This window comes from Podarcis cretensis (assembly GCF_951804945.1).
Source record: "Podarcis cretensis genome assembly, chromosome: 2".
In the NCBI taxonomy this organism is placed as follows: domain Eukaryota; kingdom Metazoa; phylum Chordata; class Lepidosauria; order Squamata; family Lacertidae; genus Podarcis; species Podarcis cretensis.
This window is the reverse complement of record NC_137171.1, coordinates 108,465,128-108,488,750: the sequence shown is the minus strand read 5'-3', so window position 1 is coordinate 108,488,750 and position 23,623 is coordinate 108,465,128. Positions and strand designations below refer to the sequence as shown.

Genomic DNA, 23,623 nt, shown 5'->3' with positions numbered 1-23,623 from the left:
GTGGCCTTTTCAGCAACCAGGTAAAAATACTTGCTTTATGCTCCCAGGCTTCCAAATAAACATTTTAGGATGTCTTCGATCTTTTATGCCACTGCTACCCACAACAGTTTTTTATTCTGCTTTAGGTATTACAGTCGTAGCTTGGAAGTTGAACGAATCTGTTCTGGAAGTCCATTCAACTTCCAAAATGTTTGACTTCCAAGGCACAGCTTCCGATTGGCTGCAGGACCTTCACGCAGACAATTGGAAGCTGCGGAAGCCCTGCCAGACGTTCAGCTTCCAAAGAACATTCGCAAACCGGAACACTCACTTCCGGGTTTGCGGCATTCAGGAGCCAAAACATTTGACTGCTAAGGCGTTCGGCAACCAAGGTACGACTGTATATTTTCCATGTCACGGTTATAACATTGTACAGTCAGCTAGAAAACCTCACTGGTTGAGTGGTGAAAAAAATTGTAGGAAATAAATAAGTAAAAGCAGACCTGTGAGGGGTATGGCCTGAGGAGAATTCTGAGGGCCAGATAAGGGGACCTAGAGGGCCACATTCAGCCTTGGAATCTGAGGCACTCTATACCTCTTACTACCAAGGACAGACGAGATATTACTCTTGATAATGGCCAGAATACGAACTTGCTGAGGTGACTGAGCTGCTTGCTCTCAAGACAGAATGTCAACAAAGAAAGGACAGGTGTCTGGTTCAATCCAGGAAAAATTCCTGCCTGAAACTCTATACTAAGCCAGACAGGTTAATGGTTTGACTTAGTGCAAAGTAGCTCCTTAAATTCCCATGGACCAACAGTATAAACCTGTGATGTATTTGTGTGTGACAGAGGCAAAGACACTGATCTGTATGTAACAGGTTTTTATTCAGGCGGAAATTGTGTTTTCCTACATCCACATGTGTTAAAAGGCCATTAAGGGAGAGCCCATCAGGACTGAATTTCTTGTCGGAAGGGTAGAAGGTGTATCATCTCACCAAGCTTTGCTCCGTGGCAGATAATGGACTACAACTCCCCATCAGCCCCAGCCAGCATGGCCAGTGGTGATGGAAGCTGTAGTCCACCAAACATCTGGAGGACCAAAGGCCCCCCTCTATCCTTGCTCTAAGGCAGGACGTGTGAGGTAGGAGAACAAAAGCAGACAGGATAAATCCCCAACTTGGGGGCTGGGCGAGGGGGTTGTTTTTTTCAGATATCCTCTTCCCACTATGTGCATTTTCCATGGATAGGCACAAAGGGGTGGCTGCTGCAGAAGCGGCGGGGGTTCTTATCAGGAAAACGACATTTAAAAAGGTGGACCAAAAGATTTTCAAGAACTAACAACCAGACAACAGCTGGGTCAGGCAAGTTGTGTCACATACAGACAAAAGAGGACGTAGGCTGGATTTAAAAAACAGTCTTACTTTACAGAGGAGCAAAAAAATGTCTTTCAGATCAGAATAGTGGTCACAGTGCAGATGGGAGTGGGGGTGGCATTTCTCAGCCCAGAATCCGTTCTCAACGGCTGCATGACATGAGAGACAAGGTCAGGCCAAAAAAGCCCATCAGTGGCAGAGCAGGGATCTGTATACCCCTTTCCAGCAGACCTGCCAAAGCAAGCTTGATATTTTGGATGCATCAGAAGGGATGAAAGCGCACATGGGAGAGCCATTGGAGATAAAGTCGTTCTTTCCTCCCTGCCTGCCTGCCAAGGCTCAGGAAGGCAAATATCCCTCCTAATCATCTTGCCAAGGGGCCTGGCCCATATCGGCTTCCACTGTCCTTTCACCATATAGAGGGTTGTGGGGCTCAAACCGCCCCGCCCCAGGTTCCTGGTGCAACTGGGAGAGATGCAAGAAGGGACAAGCTAGCATAGTTCTGAGTCAGGGTGTGGCTGTCGCAAGAGTTTGCTTGGGAGCCTGATCAAAACAGCAGCCAAAGTTACAGCATGCAAGTGTGCCGATTGCAGTCTCAGCTTAGGTTGGTCTGTTGCGCCAAGCATGCTCCCTCGGAGCTGACTTCTCCAGGAGAAGGGAGAGGCTGCCCCTCAACCGAACAGTCCAGTTACAGAGCTTCCGACTGGTGCTTGTACTTCCTGTGCAGAACGAGCAAGTTCTTGCGCAGGAACATCTGCCCGCAGTCGGCGCAGGTGTACGTCTCCTTCCCGCTGTGCATCTGCCAGTGCACGGCGAGGCTGTGGCTGAACCAGAAGCTCTCCCCGCACAGCTCACAAAGGTGGCGACTCTCCCGGCTGTGGGTTCTCCTGTGCCTGTTGAGGTTGGCGCTCGCATAGCAGCGAAAGTCGCACTCGGGGCATTTGAACGGCTTCTCCCCCGTGTGGATTCGCGTGTGGATGGTCCGGGCATTTGCAGAAGGGAAGCCTTTCCCGCAGTGAGTGCACAGAAAGGGCCTCCTCTTGTGTGCATTCTCGTGTCTCACAAGCTGGTCTTGGTTCTCGAAGAACTGGTGACAGTAGCTGCACTCATACCTTGGCTCTGTTTCCTCTGATTTCCACTCCCTGGGAACACCCTTGTCCCAAGAAGCTGGTCTTTGGGGTTCTGCTGCCATCGGACTCTGTGGCTCATCACTGTCTCTCTCCTTCTGGTAGATCTGCAGAGATGTGTTACCTGCTTCTCCCGACAGTGTCAGCTGCACTTTGGGCTGCTGATGGGCATTCTGGAGTTCATCTGCAGCTTGGGTTCTTTCGCAACTATGCAAAGGGCTTCTTTCAGGCAAGGGTGACAACTCCTGCAGGTCTTCTTGCCCACCGATGACAACAACATCATATTCTCCTGACGTGCAACTGCCAGAGTCTGAGTTGCCTTTGGGGGAAGCAGCTGTGTGTTGGTTCCTTTGAGGGCTGCTGTTAGTTTCTACCTCCTTGCAGGCCTCTGGGGAGCTGGGTTCCCATCTTGGCCACATCTCCATCTTCTGAAGAGACGCATTCTGGAGTTCAACTGCAGGTTGAGCTCTTTCAGAACTCTGCCAAGGGCTTCTTCCAGGCAAGGGTGACAACTCCTGCAGGTCTTCTTGCCCACCGATGACAACAACATCATATTCTCCTGACGCGCAACTCCCAGAGTCTGAGTTGCCTATGGGGGAAGCAGCTGTGTGTCGGTTCCTTTGAGGGCCGCTGCAAGTTTCTACCTCCTTACAGGCCTCTGGGGAGCTGGGTTCCCATCTTGTCATCTCCTCCATGTTCTGAAGAGACGCATCCTGGAGTTCATCTGCAGCTTGGGCTCTTTCGCAGCTCTGCAAAGGGCTTCTTCCAGGCAAGGGTGACAAATCCTGCAGGTCTTCTTGCCCAACGATATCAAGGGGATCGTAGTTTACTGCCGTGCTACTCCCAGAGTCTGAGTTGCTGTTGGGGGAAGCAGCTGTGTGTTGGTTCCTTTGAGGGCCACTGCAAGTTTCTACCTCCTTGCAGACCCCTGGGGAGCTGGGGTTCCATCTTGGCCACATCTCCATGTTCTGAAGAGACGCATTCTGGAGTTCATCTGCAGGTTGGGCTCTTTCGCAACTATGCAAAGGGCTTCTTCCAGCCAAGGGTGACAACTCCTGCAGGTCTTCTTGCTCACCGATGATAACAACATCATATTCTCCTGATGTACAACTCCCGGTTTCTGAGTTGCCTTCGGATTCCCTTTCCAGCCCTTCCCGTGGCCCCTTCTTCAATGCAGCAGCAGTCAACATCTCCAGTGCAGCACTTCTGATAGTCTCTGGTTTGGATTTTGTGGAGAACGTTGTCTGGGATGGCAGGCACAAGCTCAGTTCTCCTGGTTCACAGCCCTTTGGGGAACTTCTGAGCAAACTGGAGGAAGCAGCTGTGTATTGGTTCCTTTGAGGTCCACAGCAAGTTTCTACCTCCTTGCAGGCCCCTGGGGAGCTGGGTTCCCATCTTGGCATCTCCTCCATGTTCTCAAGAGATGCATTCTGGAGTTCATCTGCAGGTTGAGCTCTTTCACAACTCTGCAAAGGGCTTCTTTCAGGCAAGGGTGACAACTCCTGCAGGTCTTCTTCCCCTCTGATGGAAACAGCATCATATTCTCCTGACGTGCAACTCCCAGAGTCTGAGTTGCCTTTGGGGGAAGCAGCTGTATGTTGGTTCCTTTGAGGGCTGCTGCAGGTTTCTACCTCCTTGCAGGCCTCTGGGGAGCTGGGTTCCCATCTTGGCATCTCCTCCATGTTCTGAAGAGACACATTCTGGAGTTCATCTGCAGCTTGGGCTCTTTCAGAACTCTGCCAAGGGCTTCTTCCAGGCAAGGGTGACAACTCCTGCAGGTCTTCTTGCCCACCGATGACAACAACATCATATTCTCCTGACGCGCAACTCCCAGAGTCTGAGTTGCCTATGGGGGAAGCAGCTGTGTGTCGGTTCCTTTGAGGGCCGCTGCAAGTTTCTACCTCCTTACTGGCCTCTGGGGAGCTGGGTTCCCATCTTGTCATCTCCTCCATGTTCTGAAGAGACGCATCCTGGAGTTCATCTGCAGCTTGGGCTCTTTCGCAGCTCTGCAAAGGGCTTCTTCCAGGCAAGGGTGACAAATCCTGCAGGTCTTCTTGCCCAACGATATCAAGGGGATCGTAGTTTACTGCCGTGCTACTCCCAGAGTCTGAGTTGCTGTTGGGGGAAGCAGCTGTGTGTTGGTTCCTTTGAGGGCCACTGCAAGTTTCTACCTCCTTGCAGATCCCTGGGGAGCTGGGGTTCCATCTTGGCCACATCTCCATGTTCTGAAGAGACGCATTCTGGAGTTCATCTGCAGGTTGGGCTCTTTTGCAACTCTGCAAAGGGCTTCTTTCAGGCAAGGGTGACAACTCCTGCAGGTCTTCTTGCCCACCGATGGAAACAGCATCATATTCTCCTGACGCGCAACTGCCAGAGTCTGAGTTGCCTTTGGGGGAAGCAGCTGTGTGTTGGTTCCTTTGAGGGCTGCTGCAGGTTTCTACCTCCTTGCAGGCCTCTGGGGAGCTGGGTTCCCATCTTGGCATCTCCTCCATGTTCTGAAGAGACACACTCTGGAGTTCATCTGCAGCTTGAGTTCTTTCACAACTCTGCAAAGGGCTTCTTTCAGGCAAGGGTGACAACTCCTGCAGGTCTTCTTGCCCACCGATGGCAACAACATCATATTCTCCTGACGTGCAACTCTCAGTTTCCGAGTTGCCTTCGGAGTCCCTTTCCAACACTTCTTTTGGCCCCTTCTTCAATGCAGCAGTGGCCAACATCTCTAGTGCAGCACTTCTGATAGTCTCTGGTTCGGATTTTGTGGAGAACGTTGTCTGGGATGGCAAGCAGAAGCTGTGTTCTGCTGGTTCGCAGTCCTTTTGGGAACCTCTGAGCAAACTGGAGGATGTAGCTGTGTGTTGGTTCCTTTGAAGCCCATTGCAAGCTTCTACCTTTTTGCAGGCCCCTGGGGAGCTGGGGTTCCATCTTGGCATCTCCTCCATGTTCTGAAGAGACGCATTCTGGAGTTCATCTGCAGGTAGAGCTCTTTCACAACTCTGCAAAGGGCTTCTTTCAGGCAAGGGTGACAACTCCTGCAGGTCTTCTTCCCCTCTGATGGAAACAGCATCATATTCTCCTGACGTGCAACTCCCAGTTTCCGAGTTGCCTATGGGGGAAGCAGCTGTGTGTTGGTTCCTTTGAGGGCCGCTGCAAGTTTCTACCTCCGTACGGGCCTCTGGGGAGCTGGGTTCCCATCTTGTCATCTCCTCCATGTTCTGAAGAGACTCATTCTGGAGTTCATCTGCAGCTTGGGCTTTTTCACAGCTCTGCAAAGGGCTTCTTCCAGGCAAGGGTGACAAATCCTGCAGGTCTTCTTGCTCAACGATATCAAGGGGATCGTAGTTTACTGCCGTGCTACTCCCAGAGTCTGAGTAGCTGTTGGGGGAAGCAGCTGTGTGTTGGTTCCTTTGAGGGCTGCTGCAAGTTTCTACTTTCTTGCAGGCCTCTGGGGAGCTGGGCTTCCATCTTGGCCACATCTCCTCCATGTTCTGAAGAGACGCATTCTGGAGTTCATCTGCAGGTTGAGCTCTTTCACAACTCTGCAAAGGGCTTCTTCCAGGCAAGGGTGACAACTCCTGCAGGTCTTCTTGCCCACCGATGGCAACAGCATCGCAGTTTCCTGCCGTGCAACTCCAAGTTTCCGAGTTGCCTTTGGGGGAAGCAGCTGTGTCTTGGTTCCTTTGAGGGCCACTGCTAGTTTTTACCTTCTTGCAGGCCTGCAGGAGGCTGGGTTTCTTTCTTGGCCCTTCCTGCTGACAGAAGCAGGATCTGGCCTGCTTACCAACTAGCTGCATCTTTTGCTTAGATCTCCTCCTTAACATCATGGCCTGTGATCTCAACTGCCACTTGACACAGGCTTTTTTCTGCTTGTTACTCTGGAGACGGGCCCTTTTGGAACAGTGTCTTTGATGAACCTGCTGACTTTTGCTGTGGTTGTCTTGCTTGTGACGCACAATAACGCAGTCTTTTCCTGATAGCTTTCTCTTAGATTCCACTGGCTGGCTGACAGAGACATTCTCTTCTCTGCAGTTCTGTAAGGAGTTTTGTTGGGATTGTTCGGATAATTCCACTTGCACCTGAACATGGGTTCCTCCCTGCTCAGAAACGTCTAGAATCTCCACCTCAGGTGCTTCTGCCAAGGCTGCTAGATACCGTGTGTTTTCTTCCTCAGTGTCCTGTAAAATGTTTCTTTCTACTGTGCTCGATGCTGTCGGTGGCTCAGTGTTTACGGGTAGCTCTTCCGGATTCCTCTCCTCAGGGTGGACGCCATTTGCAGAATTCAAAATGGCACCTTTCCCCTCAGCCCTGAGGAGCTTTTCATGGCATTTCTTGTTCAGCTGGGTTTTCTCATGTCTCTTCAGATGCCACATCTCAACGAACCCTTTCCCACACACACATTTGAAGGGCTTTTCTGCCAAGTGGGTCTTTTGATGCCTGGTGAGGTGATATTTGTAATCAAAGCGTTTCCCACATTTAAAGCATCGCCATACTGCTTTCCTTCTGTGAGGATTCCTACGCTTCAGGGAGCGGGGATTGTCTGTGGTCACTTTTTGGTCAGCGTCTGAGCGTTTGGAGAGCTTTTTCCTCACATGGCCTCTCTGGTGGGAAGCAAGGTAGTTCTTCTGATAGAAGCTTTTCCCACACTCCAAACATTGGTAAGGCTTCTTTTTTCTCCTGTGGATTCTCTCGTGATCGACAAGCAAACTTTTTGTTCTTGTGCGCTCCCCGCAGTACTGGCATTTGTAGACTTTGCCCTCCGTGTAGGTTTTTAGGTGCTTGGAAAGGCTTAAGCTACGAGCCACGCTGCGAGTGACAATGCCGTCCCTCAGGTCTGTATGGGGCTGCAGTTCTGTGTGGATTCTTTCAGGTACAGAGCGGCTACTCTTCAACCTGGGCCTTCCGACAGGTTTTTGTTTGTTGTGGGTTGCCTTGTGTTGGAGAAGGTTGTCCTTTCGAGAGAAACGTTTCACACAATAGGGGCATTTATAGGATCTCCCTCTTCTGTGGAGTTTCTCGTGGTTAGTGAGCGGACCACTTCCACTCAGGCATTTGCCACAGTACTGGCATTTATAGACCCGTTCCCCACCTGGAGTTCTTGGGTGCTGGGAAAGGTTAAAAACATTTGTGACTTTCCCCCCGTCCGTCGGGACTGCAGGGAGACTTTCCACCGTGTAGATGATTCTGGAAGCAGAGGGGGTATAGTTGGCGTTCATTCTCACAGGGCGCTCACAGGCTGCCTTCCTCCAGTGGGTCGTTTCATGCTGGAGAAAACTGTACTTATGAAGGAAGCTTTTCTGACACTGGGGACATTTGTAGGGCATCTCTTCCCTGTGGATTCTCTCGTGATCAACGAGCAAACTTTTGGTCCGCATACATCTCCCACAAAACTGGCACTTGTAGAGATTTGTGGGGGTCCCCTGCTGTCTATCAGAGCCAAGGCCCGATAAGAAAGTTCCCTCAGAGACAGAGGCTGCAGGAGGTTTCTTCTCAGGAGCATCAGTGAAAATGGCCGCCCTCTCTTCTCTCTCTCCCTTGGGAGGGCTGCCATCCCTCTCCCTCATGTGGATTTTCTGGTGTCTGTCAAGGTGCTCCTTTCGGGTGAAGGCTTTCTCACATTCGGGGCATCGATAGGGCCGCTCTGCCGTATGGCTATTCAGGTGCGCTGTCAGGGTGCGCTTCCGCTGGAAGCACATCCCACACTCGGAGCATTTAAAAGGCCTTTCTCGCAGGTAGGCCTTTAGGTGCTTCCTTGGGCTGGGGTGTTTATAACCCCTTTCTTCTGCGTGGCCTCTCTGGTGACTGGCAAAGGCCTTTTTGGCTGTGAACCTTTCCCCACAGGAAGAACATTTATAGGGGCACTCGCCAGAATGAGTTTTCTGGTGACTGAGGAGGGATGCTTTTGTCCTGAAGGCCTGGCCGCAGTCCGGGCAGGTCCTCTGAGGCTCCCTTCTGGAAGCCTTCTTTTTGGCTGTGGACGGAGCAACGTCGCCGACTTCTGTCAGGCTACACTTTATCTTCCCCAGCTGGGCTCGTGGGGGCTTCTTCAGCTGAGGCCTATTCTTGGAGGCTTCCGTTTGCCTCACGCCCTGGCATCCATTCCCCTTGAAGATATCCAGTATGTTTCTACGAAGGATCGTCAGCTTACGACCTCCACGTGGCCGTTTCTGTTCTTCAGCTTCACTTTCCTGCTCGTCCTCTGCAGGAAACAGAAGGGAGAAGGATATACAAAAATGGGATCGTTATGAGAGCAGAGAAAAAGCCATCCACCCCAACAGCTGCCGCCACATCTCATGGCAGTCAATTTCACAAATTATGCACTGCGTGAAATAAATTTGTGCGTCTCGCTGACAGCCAATTCCGTTGGGGGTCCCACGCGTAAACACACTATGTTCTAGTAAGGGGAGTGTGGAGAAAACACTCGCTATTCACTTCCTTTAGCCACAGACAGGAAGCCTGAAAAATCTCTAAAACTGCTCCTTTACTCCATTCAATCAAGAGTTATTTCCTCCCTCCATTTCTGACTTATTCTTCCTGGCCTTTAAAATGCTTCTTCCCTTCTTTCTATGTAATTTGCAGAAAAGGCAATATTTTATTTGGTAAAAATATTTTTTTATTTTGCTTTCTTCTTTGGGGAGAAGAAGTTTTCTTCCAGCAGATGTCTGAGAACAAAGATGTCGCGAAACATATGGCAGTGTGGCATCATGGTTAGAGTGTTGGGCTTTGACCTGGGGGAGCAGGGTTCGAATCCCCAGTCAGCCAGGAAGCTCACTGGATGACCTTGGGCCAGTCACCATCTTTTAGCCTAACCCAATCTCACAGGGTTATTGCGAGGATAAAATGGGGAAGGGAATCATGCATACCACCTTGAGCTCCTTGGAAGATAAAGGTGGTACAGTGGTGCCTCGCAAGACGAAATTAATCCGTTCCTTGACGCTCTTTGTATAGCGGTTTTTTCATCTTGCGGAGCAAGCCCATTGACAGCTTAGCGGATTAGCACTATTAGCGGTTTAGCGGCTTTTACCGGCTTAGCGGCTTAGCGGATAAGCAGATAAGCAGCTTAGCGGCTTAGGAAAGGGGGGGGAGGGGAAAAAACCCGCAGGAACTCGCAAGACATTTCGTCTTGCGAAGCAAGCCCATAGGGAAATTCGTTTTGCAAAGCGCCTCCAAAACGGAAAACCCTTTCGTCTAGCGGGTTTTCCGTCTTGCGAGGCGTTCGTCTTGCGGGGCACCACTGTATATAAATGCAATTAATTAATGAATATGTGCATGTTTGTACAGAAAGGAATTACCGTATTTTTTGCTCTATAAGACTCACTTTTCCCCTCCTAAAAAGTAAGGGGAAATGTGTGTGTGTCTTATGGAGTGAATGCAGGCTGCGCAGCTATCCCAGAAGCCGGAACAGCAAGAGGGATTGCTGCTTTCACTGCGCAGCGATCCCTCTTAATGTTCTGGCTTCTGAGATTCAATTTCCCCCCCCCCCTTGTTTTCCTCCTCCCAAAACTAGGTGCATCTTGTGGTCTGGTGCGTCTTATAGAGCGAAAAATACAGTACTTTCACTTGCTATCCAAAACAGTATCTGTTTTGGTCTCTTGCACTAAAAATAAAAATCCTCAGTATACTTATTTGAGAGTAGCCCTGCCAGATCCAGTGGGTTGTATTCAATGTAATATTAAGACAGGGCACAAGGATTTCAGCTAGCAGAATGGTACTTCTCCTACCCCGAATGTCCCCTATGTCTGTTCTAGGGGTATCGGGCCCCCGCCCAAACACTCCAGAATAGATTTGGGGAGGAGCACATGCAGGGCAAGGAAAGGGAGGAAGCCCCACTGTGCCAGCAGTAATGTTTATGTTACCAGAATGAGCAAGTGGAATACTTGAAAAACAAACAAGGACACAGGAACATAGACTAAGAATTACCATAATCTATCTGGGAAAAGTTTATAAAAATTATGCATGGTTGGGAGAAAGTGGATAGGACAAAGTCCTGCCCCCTCCCGCCCAGGGCCAAATATAGGTTTGACGAGGCCCTAAGCTACTGAAGGTAATGGGGCCCTTTATATGTCCAGCTGTCCTTTGTCAACAACAAATTGTCACTGTTTTTTGTGTTGCATATATGCTATAGGGTCATTTATGGACCTAATAGGTATCTAAAACCATTTGTACATGTTGCCATGCAATCAGTCCATGCAGAATGTAGGCACCCTATACATAGAAATGAGCAAACCAGTGATATTTTAGGGAGCAGGTTGGCAGGCGTGGCCCATTACTTACATCATAGGAGCCTACACAACACAAAACACTGTTGCTGTATGTAGATCTTCTTTTATTTGTTTTTTATCTTATATTTTGGAAATGTACATCCAGTTTTTTTCCCCTTTAAATTTTCCCTTTAATTTTTTTTAGGGGGGCCAAGAGAGTGGGGCCCTAAGCTAAAGCTTGTTTAGCTTATACGTAAATCCGGCGCTGGACGCAAGAGATGTGCCTCTTTAGGACCCGCCATATTTTCATGGTTGTACATTGCTTTAAACTGTTTCCATCAACATGATGCTTAAATGGTTGTAACATGCCCCGGGAACCTTCGAGTGAAGGCTGGATAATAAGTTGAAATAATAAAATCCATCCATGCCCCCTTAGGAAGAAATGGTGGGATTTGGAGCACGGCCAAATGGTGGTAGCCTCTCCTTCCTTGGAGGTTTTTAAGCAGAGGTCGGGTGGGGATGCTTTAGCTGAGATTCCTGCATTGCAGGGGTCAGACTGGATGACCGTCAGGGTCCCCTTCCAAATCGACAGTTCTGGGATTCTATGGTGTTCCGTAGGAGCTGTCTAAACAAAAGGCTTCCCTACACCAGGGGTCAGCAACCTTTTTCAGCCATGGGCCAGTCCACCGTCCCTCAGACCATCTGGTGGGCCGGACTATATTGGGGGGTGGTGAATGAATTCCTATGCCCCACAAATAACCCAGAGATGCCTGTTAAATAAAAGCACACATTCTACTCATGTAAAAACACCAGGCAGGCCCCACAAATAACCCAGAGATGCATTTTAAATAAAAGGACACATTCCGCTCATGTAAAAACACCAGGCAGGCCCCACAAATAACCCAGAGATGCATTTTAAATAAAAGCACACATTCCACTCATGTAAAAACACCAGGCAGGCCCCACAAATAACCCAGAGATACATTTTAAATAAAAGGACACATTCTGCTCATGTTAAAACACGCTGATTCCCGGACCACCCACGAGCTGGATTTAGAAGGTGATTGGGCCGCATTCGGCCCCCGGGCCTTAGGTTGCCTACCCCTGCTCTAGACAATCCTGACCTGAGCTTTCTGATGTACTGTTGTATTTCACCGGGCTTCTGTACAGATCCCACCACATCCCTGCCTTCGGCCATCGCTTCAGCGTTGGTTTCACCGGGCCTTCCTCTGCACTCTCCTCAGAGCTCTGGAGATCTGGGACCCAAGCGACTTCCCCTCGATCCAGCCGGCTGAGCAGTTCGGACCCTTGGGCAGGGAATGTGCCTGAGGTGGGCACAAAGAGGAAGACGGAGTTGAGTTGAGCAGAGCACATGAGAAAGAGAGAGAGAGCGCACAGGGGGGCATTGGATGAAGGGCAAATAAAATACGAAGTCTGACAGCAGCTCTACGGACCTGACTGCAGCCACTGCCTGAGGGACCTCCATCTCCCCTCCACCTGCTGGATCTGTGGCCTCTACTGGCTCTCCAGACCAGGACCTGCTTGCAGTTGTGAAAGCAGGGCAGGGACCAGGACCCTGGGCAGGCAAACAGCACTGGAAACACCTGAAGCCCCAGCTAGGTGTGCATCAGTTGCTGGGGAAGCTCTATAAAGCCTGCAAAACTTGGCAGCAGGAACATCCCTTTGATGGTGGAACAAGGGTGTTGTAATAATACAACAAAACAACAACACCACAAACTGGCTTATAAGTATAAAACCAAATTTACTAGAATAATAGCTAGAATAGAGGTAGACTTATAACCACTCAAACAACAAACATACTAAGGTGCCATGTGCAAAACAAAGCCTGGAGATACTGTAAACATGGAGTGGATAAATGTACAACTCTATCTTAACAAGGGATGCTGTGGGTTAAACCATAGAGCCTAGGGCTTGCCGATCAGAAGGTCAGTGGTTCAAATCCCTGTGACAGGGTGAGCTCCCGTTGCTCGGTCCCTGCTCCTGCCAACCTTGCAGTTTGAAAGCATGTCAAAGTGCAAGTAGATTAATACCTTCTCCGGCGGGAAGGTAAACGGCGTTTCCGTGCGCTGCTCTGGTTCGCCAGAAGCAGCTTAGTCATGCTGGACACATGACCCGGAAGCTGTACGCCGGCTGCCTCAGCCAATAAAGCAAGATGAGTGCTGTAACCCCAGAGTTGGCCACGACTGGACCTAATGGTCAGGGGTCCCTTTTTATCTTAACAAGTTACATGTGCAGTAAACGTTATACAGACTGGATAAATGAACCGTTCAACAAGTAGCGTAACTCCAATCACAGAACGGCAACCCTGTGCCGCCACAATGGCAAGGGTAGCACACTGGAGAATATGAAAACGTCTTTCAAAGCTGTTTTTCAAAGACTGAACTGGATGAGATGTTCTTCAACGGGTCTTGAGTTGGAAACACAAAGCCGTATGCATGTTGTATTATTATTACTGTCACCACATTTGATACTTTGTGTTTATATGGAACAAGGGTGTTGGCCAGGCCCCTATGGTTTTAATGGGGGTGGGGTTTTCGCTTGGGTGAGTGTTGTTTACTAGGGGCGAGGTTGTTTCAAATTGGATTTCAGGTCTTTCCCAGCCCCAACCCTGGACACATTGGGGCAATGCCTGCTCCAGATTTTGGCAGTCTCTTGAGCAAGACTCCCTCCATGGGCTGCAGCCGCAGGGCTAGGAGACCCTTGTTGATGTTGACATTTCCATTCCACCTTAAGGAGGAGACGTGTGGAACTGTTGTGTGTCACATGTCTGTTTACATTCCAGCACAGCTTGCTGGGAACTTCCGTTGTGTATAGCTTTTGCTTTTTTCTGTTCTCTCTGAGATGACGAGAGAGAGAGAGAGAGAGATGTTTCTTTGTCCTGATTTATGGTTAATAAATCTGTAGTTGTAGTATGCTTCCACAAGCCTCACACCTATTCTGTGTGCGCAGTTTGATCTGCTGATAGTGTACCCTGGCTCAGAAGCCCGGGTCGCTGATTTACGTTGGAGCTGAGGTGATGGTCTTCGCAGCGGGACAGCTGGAAGGAGACAGCCCAGCAAGGGCTAGCCAGCTGGCCTCCCGTCCCTCTGCATGCTATCAGTGGGGTGGGCCCCCTCAGCGGCTGCCAACCTGTGATGCCAGCCCTGTGCCAGCAGGAACTAATTCTGGGATCTTTCATGATGTGCCAGCAACAAACTCTGTGGCTGAGCGACTGCAGGTTTCGCCTACAGGCAAGAGGAAAAATGCTCAACAACCTCAAACTCCTGAACAATTTGAGAGACGAGCCGGTGACTCGTGCCGCCATTATTTAATCTGGAGTGGACTGATTTTGTGACATATATTTGTTAAAGAATCCTTACCGAGGGAGGCCATAGAGCTACAGCTCTCCTGCATGGCGTTCCTGCACAAGGCTCTCTGGCGACGGCCCGCAAGCAGACACGGCCCTTCGCTGGAGTGTACGGTCACCTCTACCAAGGCTTCAGGTACCTGGAACAGCAGGAATAATAAAAAAAAGGAAGACCCTCAACTCAGAGTCTGCAGTGATAACTCATGAGAGACAGTGTTGTGTAGTGGTTAGGGCAAGGTTCGGGGTGGGTGGGAAAATGGGTTCAAACCCTCATGTGGCCATGAAGCTCTTGGACAATTGTGGTAGCAAAGGTATCGGTGGATCTTAAACTTATACAACAGAAAATAATATTTAGACTCCATTACATTTACATAGAAAAGGACAGTCAAATGCAACTCTTTGTTGGAGATGTGATAAGGATAATGCCTCTTTGAAACAGATGTTCTTACAGTGTCCTGCTCTCACTATGTTTTGGGAGAAAGTGTTAAACTGTATAAATTTGACAGTACAGAAATTTTTTAAAAAATTCAGAGGAAAGTATTATTTTGAATTATATACCTATTATATGGAAGTAGACAACTGAACAATGAAAATGGATTCTGTGCGCCCTAACTACAACCCAAAGACTGGTAATTGATAAACTGGAAGAACAAAAATATGCTCCCCTTTAATAATCAATGGACTGAAGACATGACAGCACTCACAACATATGAGTGGCTTGCCTATTAAGGCTCACTTTGTCTGGATAAATATATTGATATGTGAAATGAGTTTATACAGATCACAGTAGATTATTAATAATCATATATGTATTAGCGCATATAAGAATCATAAATATATACATGCATATATTACTTTTTCACTTCATTTTGTATAACTGAAAAAAAACTTAAAATATTTAAAAAACAGATAATGCCAGGGTAATACTTCAGGATTAAATAACATAATGTAATAATAATTACAGGGCACACTTGTTCTTAAACTGTACCACATATATTTTTATTGGCTCAGGTAAAGATGCATACAGTATTTCTTTTAACAAAACTCCCTGGCTTTTGCCAAAGGCAACGCTGTTTCTCAACTGCAGGAGTGTAATACAACAAGTGTGGTCTGGAAATCTGAGTGATCTGCAGTAGATCAGCAAAGATTCTGACTCCCTCTTTTTTATATATAACAATAGCAAACAACAAAAAGTCTCATTCCCCCTTCTGAATTATGCTACCAAGATTTTAAAAATCTTTTTTGGGGGGGTGGGGGAGCACAGGAGTAGATCTTAATGTGAGAGAACTCAGAGCTGAAGACCGCTCTCAATTTAGGGGAAAAGACAGTGAAGTACAGAACATGTAACCAACCTTCAGAGTGGTAATGGGGAGTCAGCCCAGCCTACTTTTCAGGGTTGTTGTGAGAATGAAATGGCACAGGGTGGGAGAAAGCCAGGTTAGATTTAGAATGCAGCCATAACCAAACTAAGAACTCAGAACTCAGAACTTAACTTCAGAATATGGCAAGCACGCTGGCCCATCTTAAAGGAACATGGCATGAAGCATTTTAGTACCTCAGATACAATACAGTGCTGCTCTTCCCCTTAACACCTGAATCCATTTTGACCTGATGCACTCTTGGCCTGGCCCCCACCCCCACTATCACCACACCTGTCCCCAGGGCAAACTTTCTCTCTCCCCCCCATCTTTTACCCGCCCCACCAGAAACCCCCAAATCTCCCCTACTTGAGCCATCTTCGCCATTTCTCTTCCTCCGCCAGGAGTTTGGGATGATCCCGAATCAAGCAAGAGCTGGCTGAGTCAAAAAAGATTCTTTTCTTCTCCGTAGCCTGTGGAGAATCAAGAAGGATAGTTTCAGAAAAGGCTTTCCTCCCTTGATGGTTCCAAGTGAGGAGACCCCGCAAGTCAGATTTCTATCCCTCCATACCCTAAAATCTTGCTGGTTCAGGGTGCCAGTTATAATAATAATAATATAGCCAAGTGAAGTCCTTTGAAGGTGCTTTTTTGCATCTCAAGACCCAACTAAAAGGCATCAGTTAAAATCTGCATACAGGCACACCAGCTACAAATCCAAATGCTTCCCTTTCCACACACCCCTCTCCCTTCAGACTCACCTTCCCGATTTTCACCCATAAGAACACCCTCCTAAATTGAACTAATTGATCTAGGCAGAGTTAGAATCATAGAATTGTAGGGTTTGAGTAATCACTTACAATTAAGGGGGAAAGTGTATCAATTACGGAGCAATAATTGGGAAAACTACCAAAAAAATTGCAAGATGTAATTTGGAATGATATGGTATAAAAAGGAAAAGAACAGAAGAATATTTAGTTAACGGTTTTTTAATTAAGGTAAACAAAATAAGTAGAAGGAGCGAACTTTTTAAAGAACCAGAAGAGGAGGTTGGGGGAAGTCAAGACTTGGATTTATTTATTTTATTATTGTGTTTATGATGATTGGGCTGAATATAAAATTGTAAAACCTAATAAAAATTACTTTAAAAAAGAACCATGGACTGGAAGAATGGCAGATGCAACTGATAGATTATATGGAACTGGCTGAGATGACTGGCAGAATCCGAGACCTGGGAGAGGAGACGGCAGAAGAAGACTGGAAGGAATTTAAGACCTATCTACAGAAACATTGTAATGTATGAATGTTAAGAAGGATGCTAGATTGGAAGTAACTTGGCACCATTAAGCTAGATGAAGTGAAGTATGAAGATAAGTTAAATTGAAGAAAAGATAAATTTTGGATAATTATTAGGGTAAATTTAAATTTTACAGATTTGAATAAAAGATATCTAAAATTAGAGATATAACATTGGAAAAATAGATAATAAGAATGGAAATAAGGGGATAAATTGCTGGTTAGACATTTATAAATTAGGAACGCAGGAGCGGGAGATGTGAGGGAGTCCAAAGAAGTTAAGAAAATATGTTATGATATGTGTTATTTTGTTTCTTTCTTTATTTGTATGGTAACCAAAAAATCTTTAATAAATATTTATATATATATATAAAAAAAAGAATCATGGAGTTGGAAGGGACCCCACAGGAATCTCAGCTGAAGCATCCCTGACAGATGGCCACCCAACCGCTGCTCAGAGAAGTTGGAGAGTCTCCTCTTTCTCTTTCTCTTTCCCCCTTTCGGTTTCCTTCTGGTTCCCATTATGGCCCCCGCCATCACAGTCACGGGCTCTCCCCTTCCTGGTTTGGTTACCTGGAGCCTCCAGACTCAGCTCAGGGACTCCCTGGCTCCAAGAGAAGTGGATCCACTTTCCAAGACGGATGGAGATCTTCTCCAAATTCCCAGCGATGTTGCGGGCGAGCTGCAGTTGCTTTCATCCATGCCTCCTTCCCCAGGAGAGCGAAGTCCCGGAAGCAAGAGCGTCTGACCCAACAGTCCCAGGATGGCGGGGAAAGGAGGAGACAAGAAAAAACTCTCCCTCGCCCTCAAATGGCCAACTGAGGTTGCCATCTTTCCCTTCCGAGAACTGCGCCTGTGCTCTCAGCTGCTGCGTGCGACAGGCTGAAATACAGCGGGTGCAGTTCGCCCCCAGGACCACGGCGCCCCTACAGACAACTTTTTTCACTCCTCCGTTCTCTCCCCATTCCCCTTTTCAACCCAGAGTGCCTTCCCCATTGCCAAAGCACCTGAGAACAACAATGGAACAATGGAAACGCCAAAAAAAAAAGGAATGATAGAAAGGGATATTGAGGTTGCAGGGAAGTGTGTTTGTTGCCTGTCTGGCAATCCCCTCTGGCGCCTGGAAGTTGATAACAAAGACCAGTTTTACTCTCTCTCTCTCCCTCCGGAGGCAGGAAGAGCTTTTATCAGAGGAGTGTGCCTCTAGGCACCTGCAGAGTGCAATGTTTTCTGATATGCGTGCCCATCCCCCAAGAGATAAAGATCCCATTGGCATTATATTTAAAGCAGTACTGTCCCACTTGGAAAAAAAGCTCCCCCCCCCCAAAAAAAAAGTCATAAGAGCTGTAGTTTATTGAGGGTGCTGAGAGTTGTTAAAGGGACCCCTGACCATTAGGTCCAGTCGTGGCCGACTCTGGCGTTGCGGCGCTCATCTCACTTTATTGGCCGAGGAAGCCGGCGTACAGCTTCTGGGTCATGTGGCCAGCATGACGAAGCCGCTTCTGGCGAACCAGAGCAGCGCACGGAAACGCCGTTTACCTTCCCACCAGAGCAGTATCTATTGATCTACTTGCACTTTGACGTGCTTTCAAACTGTTAGGTTGGCATGAGCATTTCAAACTGCTAGGTTGGCAGGAGCAGGGAGCGAGCAATGGGAGCTCACCCCCCCGTCATGGGGATTTGAACCACCGACCTTCTGATCGGCAAGTCCTAGGCTCTGTGGTTTAACCCACAGCACCACCCGCTTTACAGTTACTTTCCTTCAATCCTAGGCACACTTACTTGAGAAAATGCTCTGTTCAATAATCCCGCAAAGACTTTCTTCTGAGTAAATATTTTAACCAGCAAATGTGCATTTGTATACAGTGATGGACCTAGATTTTGGGGGCCCTGAAATTATTTGGACTGTCCTGGGGGCCCCTTCGCAACCAGCTACAAGGTTTGTAGTAACTTCTTCAATGGGGTTGTTCCACGACAGATTGCCACACCATTGCAACATCTGAGCTCCTGACTCTCAAACTTTGGGATTGTTGAAATATATACAACAACAAAAAAAAGCAATCAATTTGAGTCACTAGACTCAGATAGGGTCTCCTAGACCAAGAAAAATAATTAAGCAATCTGGGGCCCCTCTGGGATTCAGGGCCCTGTAGCTTAAGCTTCATTAGTTTTATAATAGATCCGCCTCTATTCCTATACTTACTTGGGAGTAATTTCCACTGGACTTTGTTGAATATTTTCAGACCACTTCAGCAAGCATGCCAAGGTGCAAATGAGGACAACCACTTTCACACGACCTGTTTTACTCCTAAATGAAGTGTGTCCCTTTTCTGTTAAAGACCTGACTGCATTACCTCAAAAGGGAAATGAATTTTAAATTGTTGTTGTTGCTGCTGTTGTTGTTGATTTGTATACCACCCTTCATCCATAGATCTCAGGGCAGTTCACAACATACAAATACAAGATAAAAACACAAAATATATAATAAAAACAAGAACAAAGAAACCCACAAACTGATAACTCCCTGCTTCCACAAACACATTTTAAAGGACATTGGATGTTAATCAGCCAAAGGCCCAATTAAGAGGAATGGTTTTTTGGGGTGGTTTCTGGCACCTAAAGGTATATATTGAAGACACCGGACAAATCCCACTGGGGAGAGCATTCCACTCATGGGTGAGGCAGAACCAAGCGTTCTGTGACTCAATTGATGAGTTTGTTATTTTTATTTATTTACTTGATTTGGGGGGCAGCTTCCCCCTCCCTACACTCATGGCCCTTCTGGACCTCTCATGAAGGCACACAAAGAAGGGCCTCAGAGGATGATCTCAGAGTCTGAATAGGTTTATTTGGAGAGAGGTGGTTGTTGAGGTATTGCTGTCCTGAGCTGTTCAAGGCTTTATTTATAGGACAAAAGCAGCACTTTGAGTTGGGCCCGGAAACTAATTGGCAGCCAGTGCTGTCGGGTCAGGATCGGTGCAATATGCTGAAACAGTCTTGCCCTGCATACCCTCCAACGTTTCTCTGATGGAAATAGAGGTGTCAATTATTATCCTGCAGCAGCAAAGCACCCCATAAAAAGAACAAAGCCAGAAATACAGTATAGAGTCTGCTCCTGAAGAAAGGCTTTCTTGAACATATAGGGTGCTTCATTCATTCCTGAATATATCATGCTTGCATACCCTCCATCATTTCTTCAATGAAAATAGGGATGTCTCCTTCTTTGGAGGTCTTTAAGCAGAGGCTTGACAACCATATGTCAGGAGTGCTCTGATGGTGTTTCCTGCTTGGCAGGGGCTTGGACTCGATGGCCCTTGTGGTCTCTTCCAACTCTATGATTCTATGATTCTATGATTCTATTTTTATTATCCCCCTCCCCTTGATTGGGTTGCCTCAGCCACTCTGGGCAGCTTCTGACATATATAAAAACATAACAAAGGATTAAAAAACTTCCCTATACAGGGCTGCCTTCAGGTGGCTTGGGGGGTCAGAAAACTCCATACTCTCCAACATTTCTCCAGTGAAAATAGGGCTGTCCTAAGGAAAAGTTGGACATTTTGGGGTCAAGTCAGAAACTGGGACTGTTTCTTTAAATCCGGGACTGTCCCTGGGAAATAGGGCCACTTGGAAGACTCTGGTCCCTGTGAGCAACTTGGCCAAATTCTGCCCCAACTGGAGTTTCTGAACCATCTTCAGAGGTAATCCTATGTAGAACACATTGCAGTAATCTCACCTAGAGGTTACCAAAGCATAGACAGCAGTAGTTACATTATCCCTGGGCCACCAGCCCAAGTTGATGGAATAAACTCCTTAGTAGAGCTGTTCGGATCTTAGTAAATCTGCCTGCTGGTTTACAGGAGATAACCTGCTGGTTCACTAAGAGATAACCACCACAACCACCTGGAGAGATGACGTTCCAAAATCCCCATTAGGGCAACGGAATGCTGTTTTAACGTGCACATTCATCTTTATGCACTTGGCCAAAAATATGTTTTAATTCAAAAGAGGGCTGGTGTCTGGAGAAAATCTCTTTGACAATGCCATCAGCCATTGCACCCAATGGGTTTTGACTATACATAATTCTGGCTTTATAGTGTGGAAGCTTTTGAGTTACCCAGAACTCTTCCTCTTTATTCACCATTTAGCTTGATGAAAGGCTTGCACCTGAAGGCTTGCACAGAATTTTGTGAGGATTATGACATTTTCTTTATGGGTCAGCACAGCTGCCTTTGCATTCAACCCACTCCAGCTAGGAAGTAGAGATCCACTGGGCCAAGGGGTCTCTGAAATGTTGAAAGCGAATGCTGAAAAACCTGGGTTCAAATCCCCACAGGCCAGTTTATGCAGTGATATATTTGCCTTAGAATGCCACCCTTTGGCTCAGGACTTTAGTATGTTAAATTTTATGTTGCGCTTGACTTTTATGGATAAACTCATTTGTAAGAAGGTTCTATTCACACAAGGTCTTAAATTTATTTTTAAGGATGGTGATAATTGTAAACAGTTGTGTATGTGAAAAAATAAATAGCTGTTGTTCAATACAACTTCTACTTTTTGAAATGAACAAAAATAAACATAGACAGTGTGTGGGCTTGGTGACAGGGTTCTAGAAGCTTCTACTGGGTAGCAACTCGTTCCAACTTCCGTTCACTTCTTTAAAGCCCTACCAGGAAATATGGCAGCTGTAGCAATTTAGGAAGACTGACTATGGCCTACTTTTGACTGAATACCCAAATGCGTACGTTGAAGCTTACATATGTAGAGAGAAAATTACCTTCATGGCTCTAGCATCCTTTCATGCTGCTAGGTGCACAACCTCCCACAGAGGAATTAGGAGGAAGCAGGATTGGGGCGGGAGAAGTATTATTGGAAATTTGTGAGGAAAGCCAGGTGCTACTTGTGAGGCCCTGGCTCACTTCTGCCCTCACAAAGTAGCCACCCTGAGGGCACTCACAAGTTTCTGCAGAAGACAGAATCAGGACACAAAACATGGAGAAGAAATCCAACCAGCCTCAATGATCTTTGAAAATGCTTGTTGGGCAACCAGTGATGGAAGCAGGCAGCTGATCTGAGACGTTTGGCACCCTCCCTGGCTCCCAAAATGCAGGTGAGATGGAAAACCTGGTTCTAGGTTAAACCACTTTATTCACAGAACCGCGAGTTCCTCCATACCAAAACACACAAGTCACAGACAAATGAGGAATGATATGAAGGATGGTTGGCGGCTAACAGACTGAGGCTGAATCCCGACAAGACAGAAGTACTCTTTTCGGGGGACACGGGGCGGGCTGGCATGGAGGACTCCCTGGTCCTGAATGGGGCAACTGCGCCCCTGGAGGACCAGGTGCGCAGCCTGTGCGTCATTTTGGACTCACAGCTGTCCATGGAGGCGCAGTTCAATTCTGCATCCAGGACAGCTGTCTACCGGCTCCATCTGGTACACAGGCTAAGACCCTACCTGCCCGCGGACTGTCTTGCCAGAGTGGTGCATGCTCTAGTTATTTCCCGCTTGAACTAGCAATGCACTCTACGTGGGACTAACTTTGAAGATGACCTGGAAACTACAACTAATCCAGAATGCGGCAGCTAGACTGGTGACTGGGAGCGGCCGCCAAGACCACATAACACCGGTATTGAAAGACCTACACTGGCTCCCAGTACATTTCTGAACACAACTCAAAGTGTTGGTGTTGACCTTTAAAGCCCTAAACAGCCTATCCACCCCCATCGTTCAGCCCAGACACTGAGGTCCAGCTCCAAGGGCCTTCTGGTGGTTCCCTTGCTGTGAGAAGTGAGGTTACAGGGAACCAGGCAGAGGGCCTTCTCAGTAGTGGTGCCCGCCCTGTGGAACGCCCTCCTGTCAGATGTGAAAGAGATACACAACTATCAGACATTTAGAAGACATCTGAAGGCAGCCCTGTTTAGGGAAGTTTTTAATGACTGATGTTTTAATGTATTTTTAATCTTTGTTGGAAGCCGCCCAGAGTGGCTGGGAAACCTATTATTATTATTATTATTATTATTATTATTATTATTATTATTATTTTCCCCTCCCAGTCTTTGACTAGGCAGACAAATCACTTTCCTACGCTCGAGATAATTTCCTTCTTCTGCCATCCAGCAGCCATGTCTTTTGACCCCACCCACCCAGAAATAAAATCCAGAAAACAGATACCAGTAAAAAAAAAGGTTTTATGAAGAAAAAAAACAGTGTAAATAATTCATCCTCAAAGTTTTAGGCTCCAGAGGAGTGTCTGCGATAAGTAGCAGCTGCTCCTATAAAACACACACATACACACACACACACACACACACACAAATATATATATATATATCCAGGTGAAAAAGAATAGTAAATTGGGATTCCTGCAAAAGATGGACTTCGTAGGGCAATTATCCTGAACGATCTCGGGCTTTCCAGTCACTGTAAATTGTAGAAATTTGTAGGTTTTAATTTTGTACCATATTTCAGTACTTAATCCTGTTGCCACCACTGGTGTTTTCCCAGTTTTTCTGAGTTCACACCTTACGGTACAACCAGGAGCAGGGAGAGAGATGTACAAAGAACTTCCCTGAGTCCTTTTGAATAGCACATCTTGCTATGGAAGATGTCTGCACACATATATTTTCGCTGCCAGTCCCATGCTAAGACAATAACCCGAGATATATCTGATGGAGAAAGGAAAGACCACCAAAACAAGAGCAACAGTAGCATGGCAAGGTGGTGATTAAACTTTGATTTCTATGGTGAGTGTGCGTAACATGCAGTGTGCATCAGAATACAAGACATTCAAAATCCAGTGTGCCTAAGAATACTCAGAATATTTTGTCTTTTCACAAGACTCATAAATTACCAAACAGTTCAGTTGCTATGCCTCTCCCTTTAAAAAATATCCTAGTAAAAACCTTCATATTACAGAAGATGAAAG

At 47.1% G+C, this 23,623-nt stretch overlaps 1 protein-coding gene across 1 annotated transcript; it reads right to left on the bottom strand.

Moving 5' to 3' along the window:
* Positions 1 to 1,240: 1,240 nt before the first annotated feature.
* LOC307210926 (uncharacterized protein) lies at positions 1,241 to 17,328 on the bottom strand. Its single transcript, XM_079967131.1, has 5 exons — positions 17,268 to 17,328; positions 15,771 to 15,874; positions 14,057 to 14,183; positions 11,801 to 12,001; positions 1,241 to 8,674 (listed from the first exon to the last, which is right to left on the bottom strand). Exons 2-5 carry the CDS (start codon positions 15,786 to 15,788, stop codon positions 2,043 to 2,045), a joined length of 6,978 nt encoding a protein of 2,325 aa, XP_079823257.1. The 5' UTR covers positions 15,789 to 15,874; positions 17,268 to 17,328; the 3' UTR covers positions 1,241 to 2,042.
* Between the last annotated feature and the right edge of the window lie 6,295 nt (positions 17,329 to 23,623).

What these genes read in the sequence shown, in the direction of transcription:
- LOC307210926 (XM_079967131.1), bottom strand. An exon ending in TAGCTCTATGGCCTCCCTCG is followed by an intron (nt 12,002 to 14,056) that starts GTAAGGATTCTT and finishes TGCCCACCTCAG; the next exon opens with GCACATTCCCTGCCCAAGGG. An exon ending in CAGTACATCAGAAAGCTCAG is followed by an intron (nt 8,675 to 11,800) that starts GTCAGGATTGTC and finishes TGTTTCCTGCAG; the next exon opens with AGGACGAGCAGGAAAGTGAA.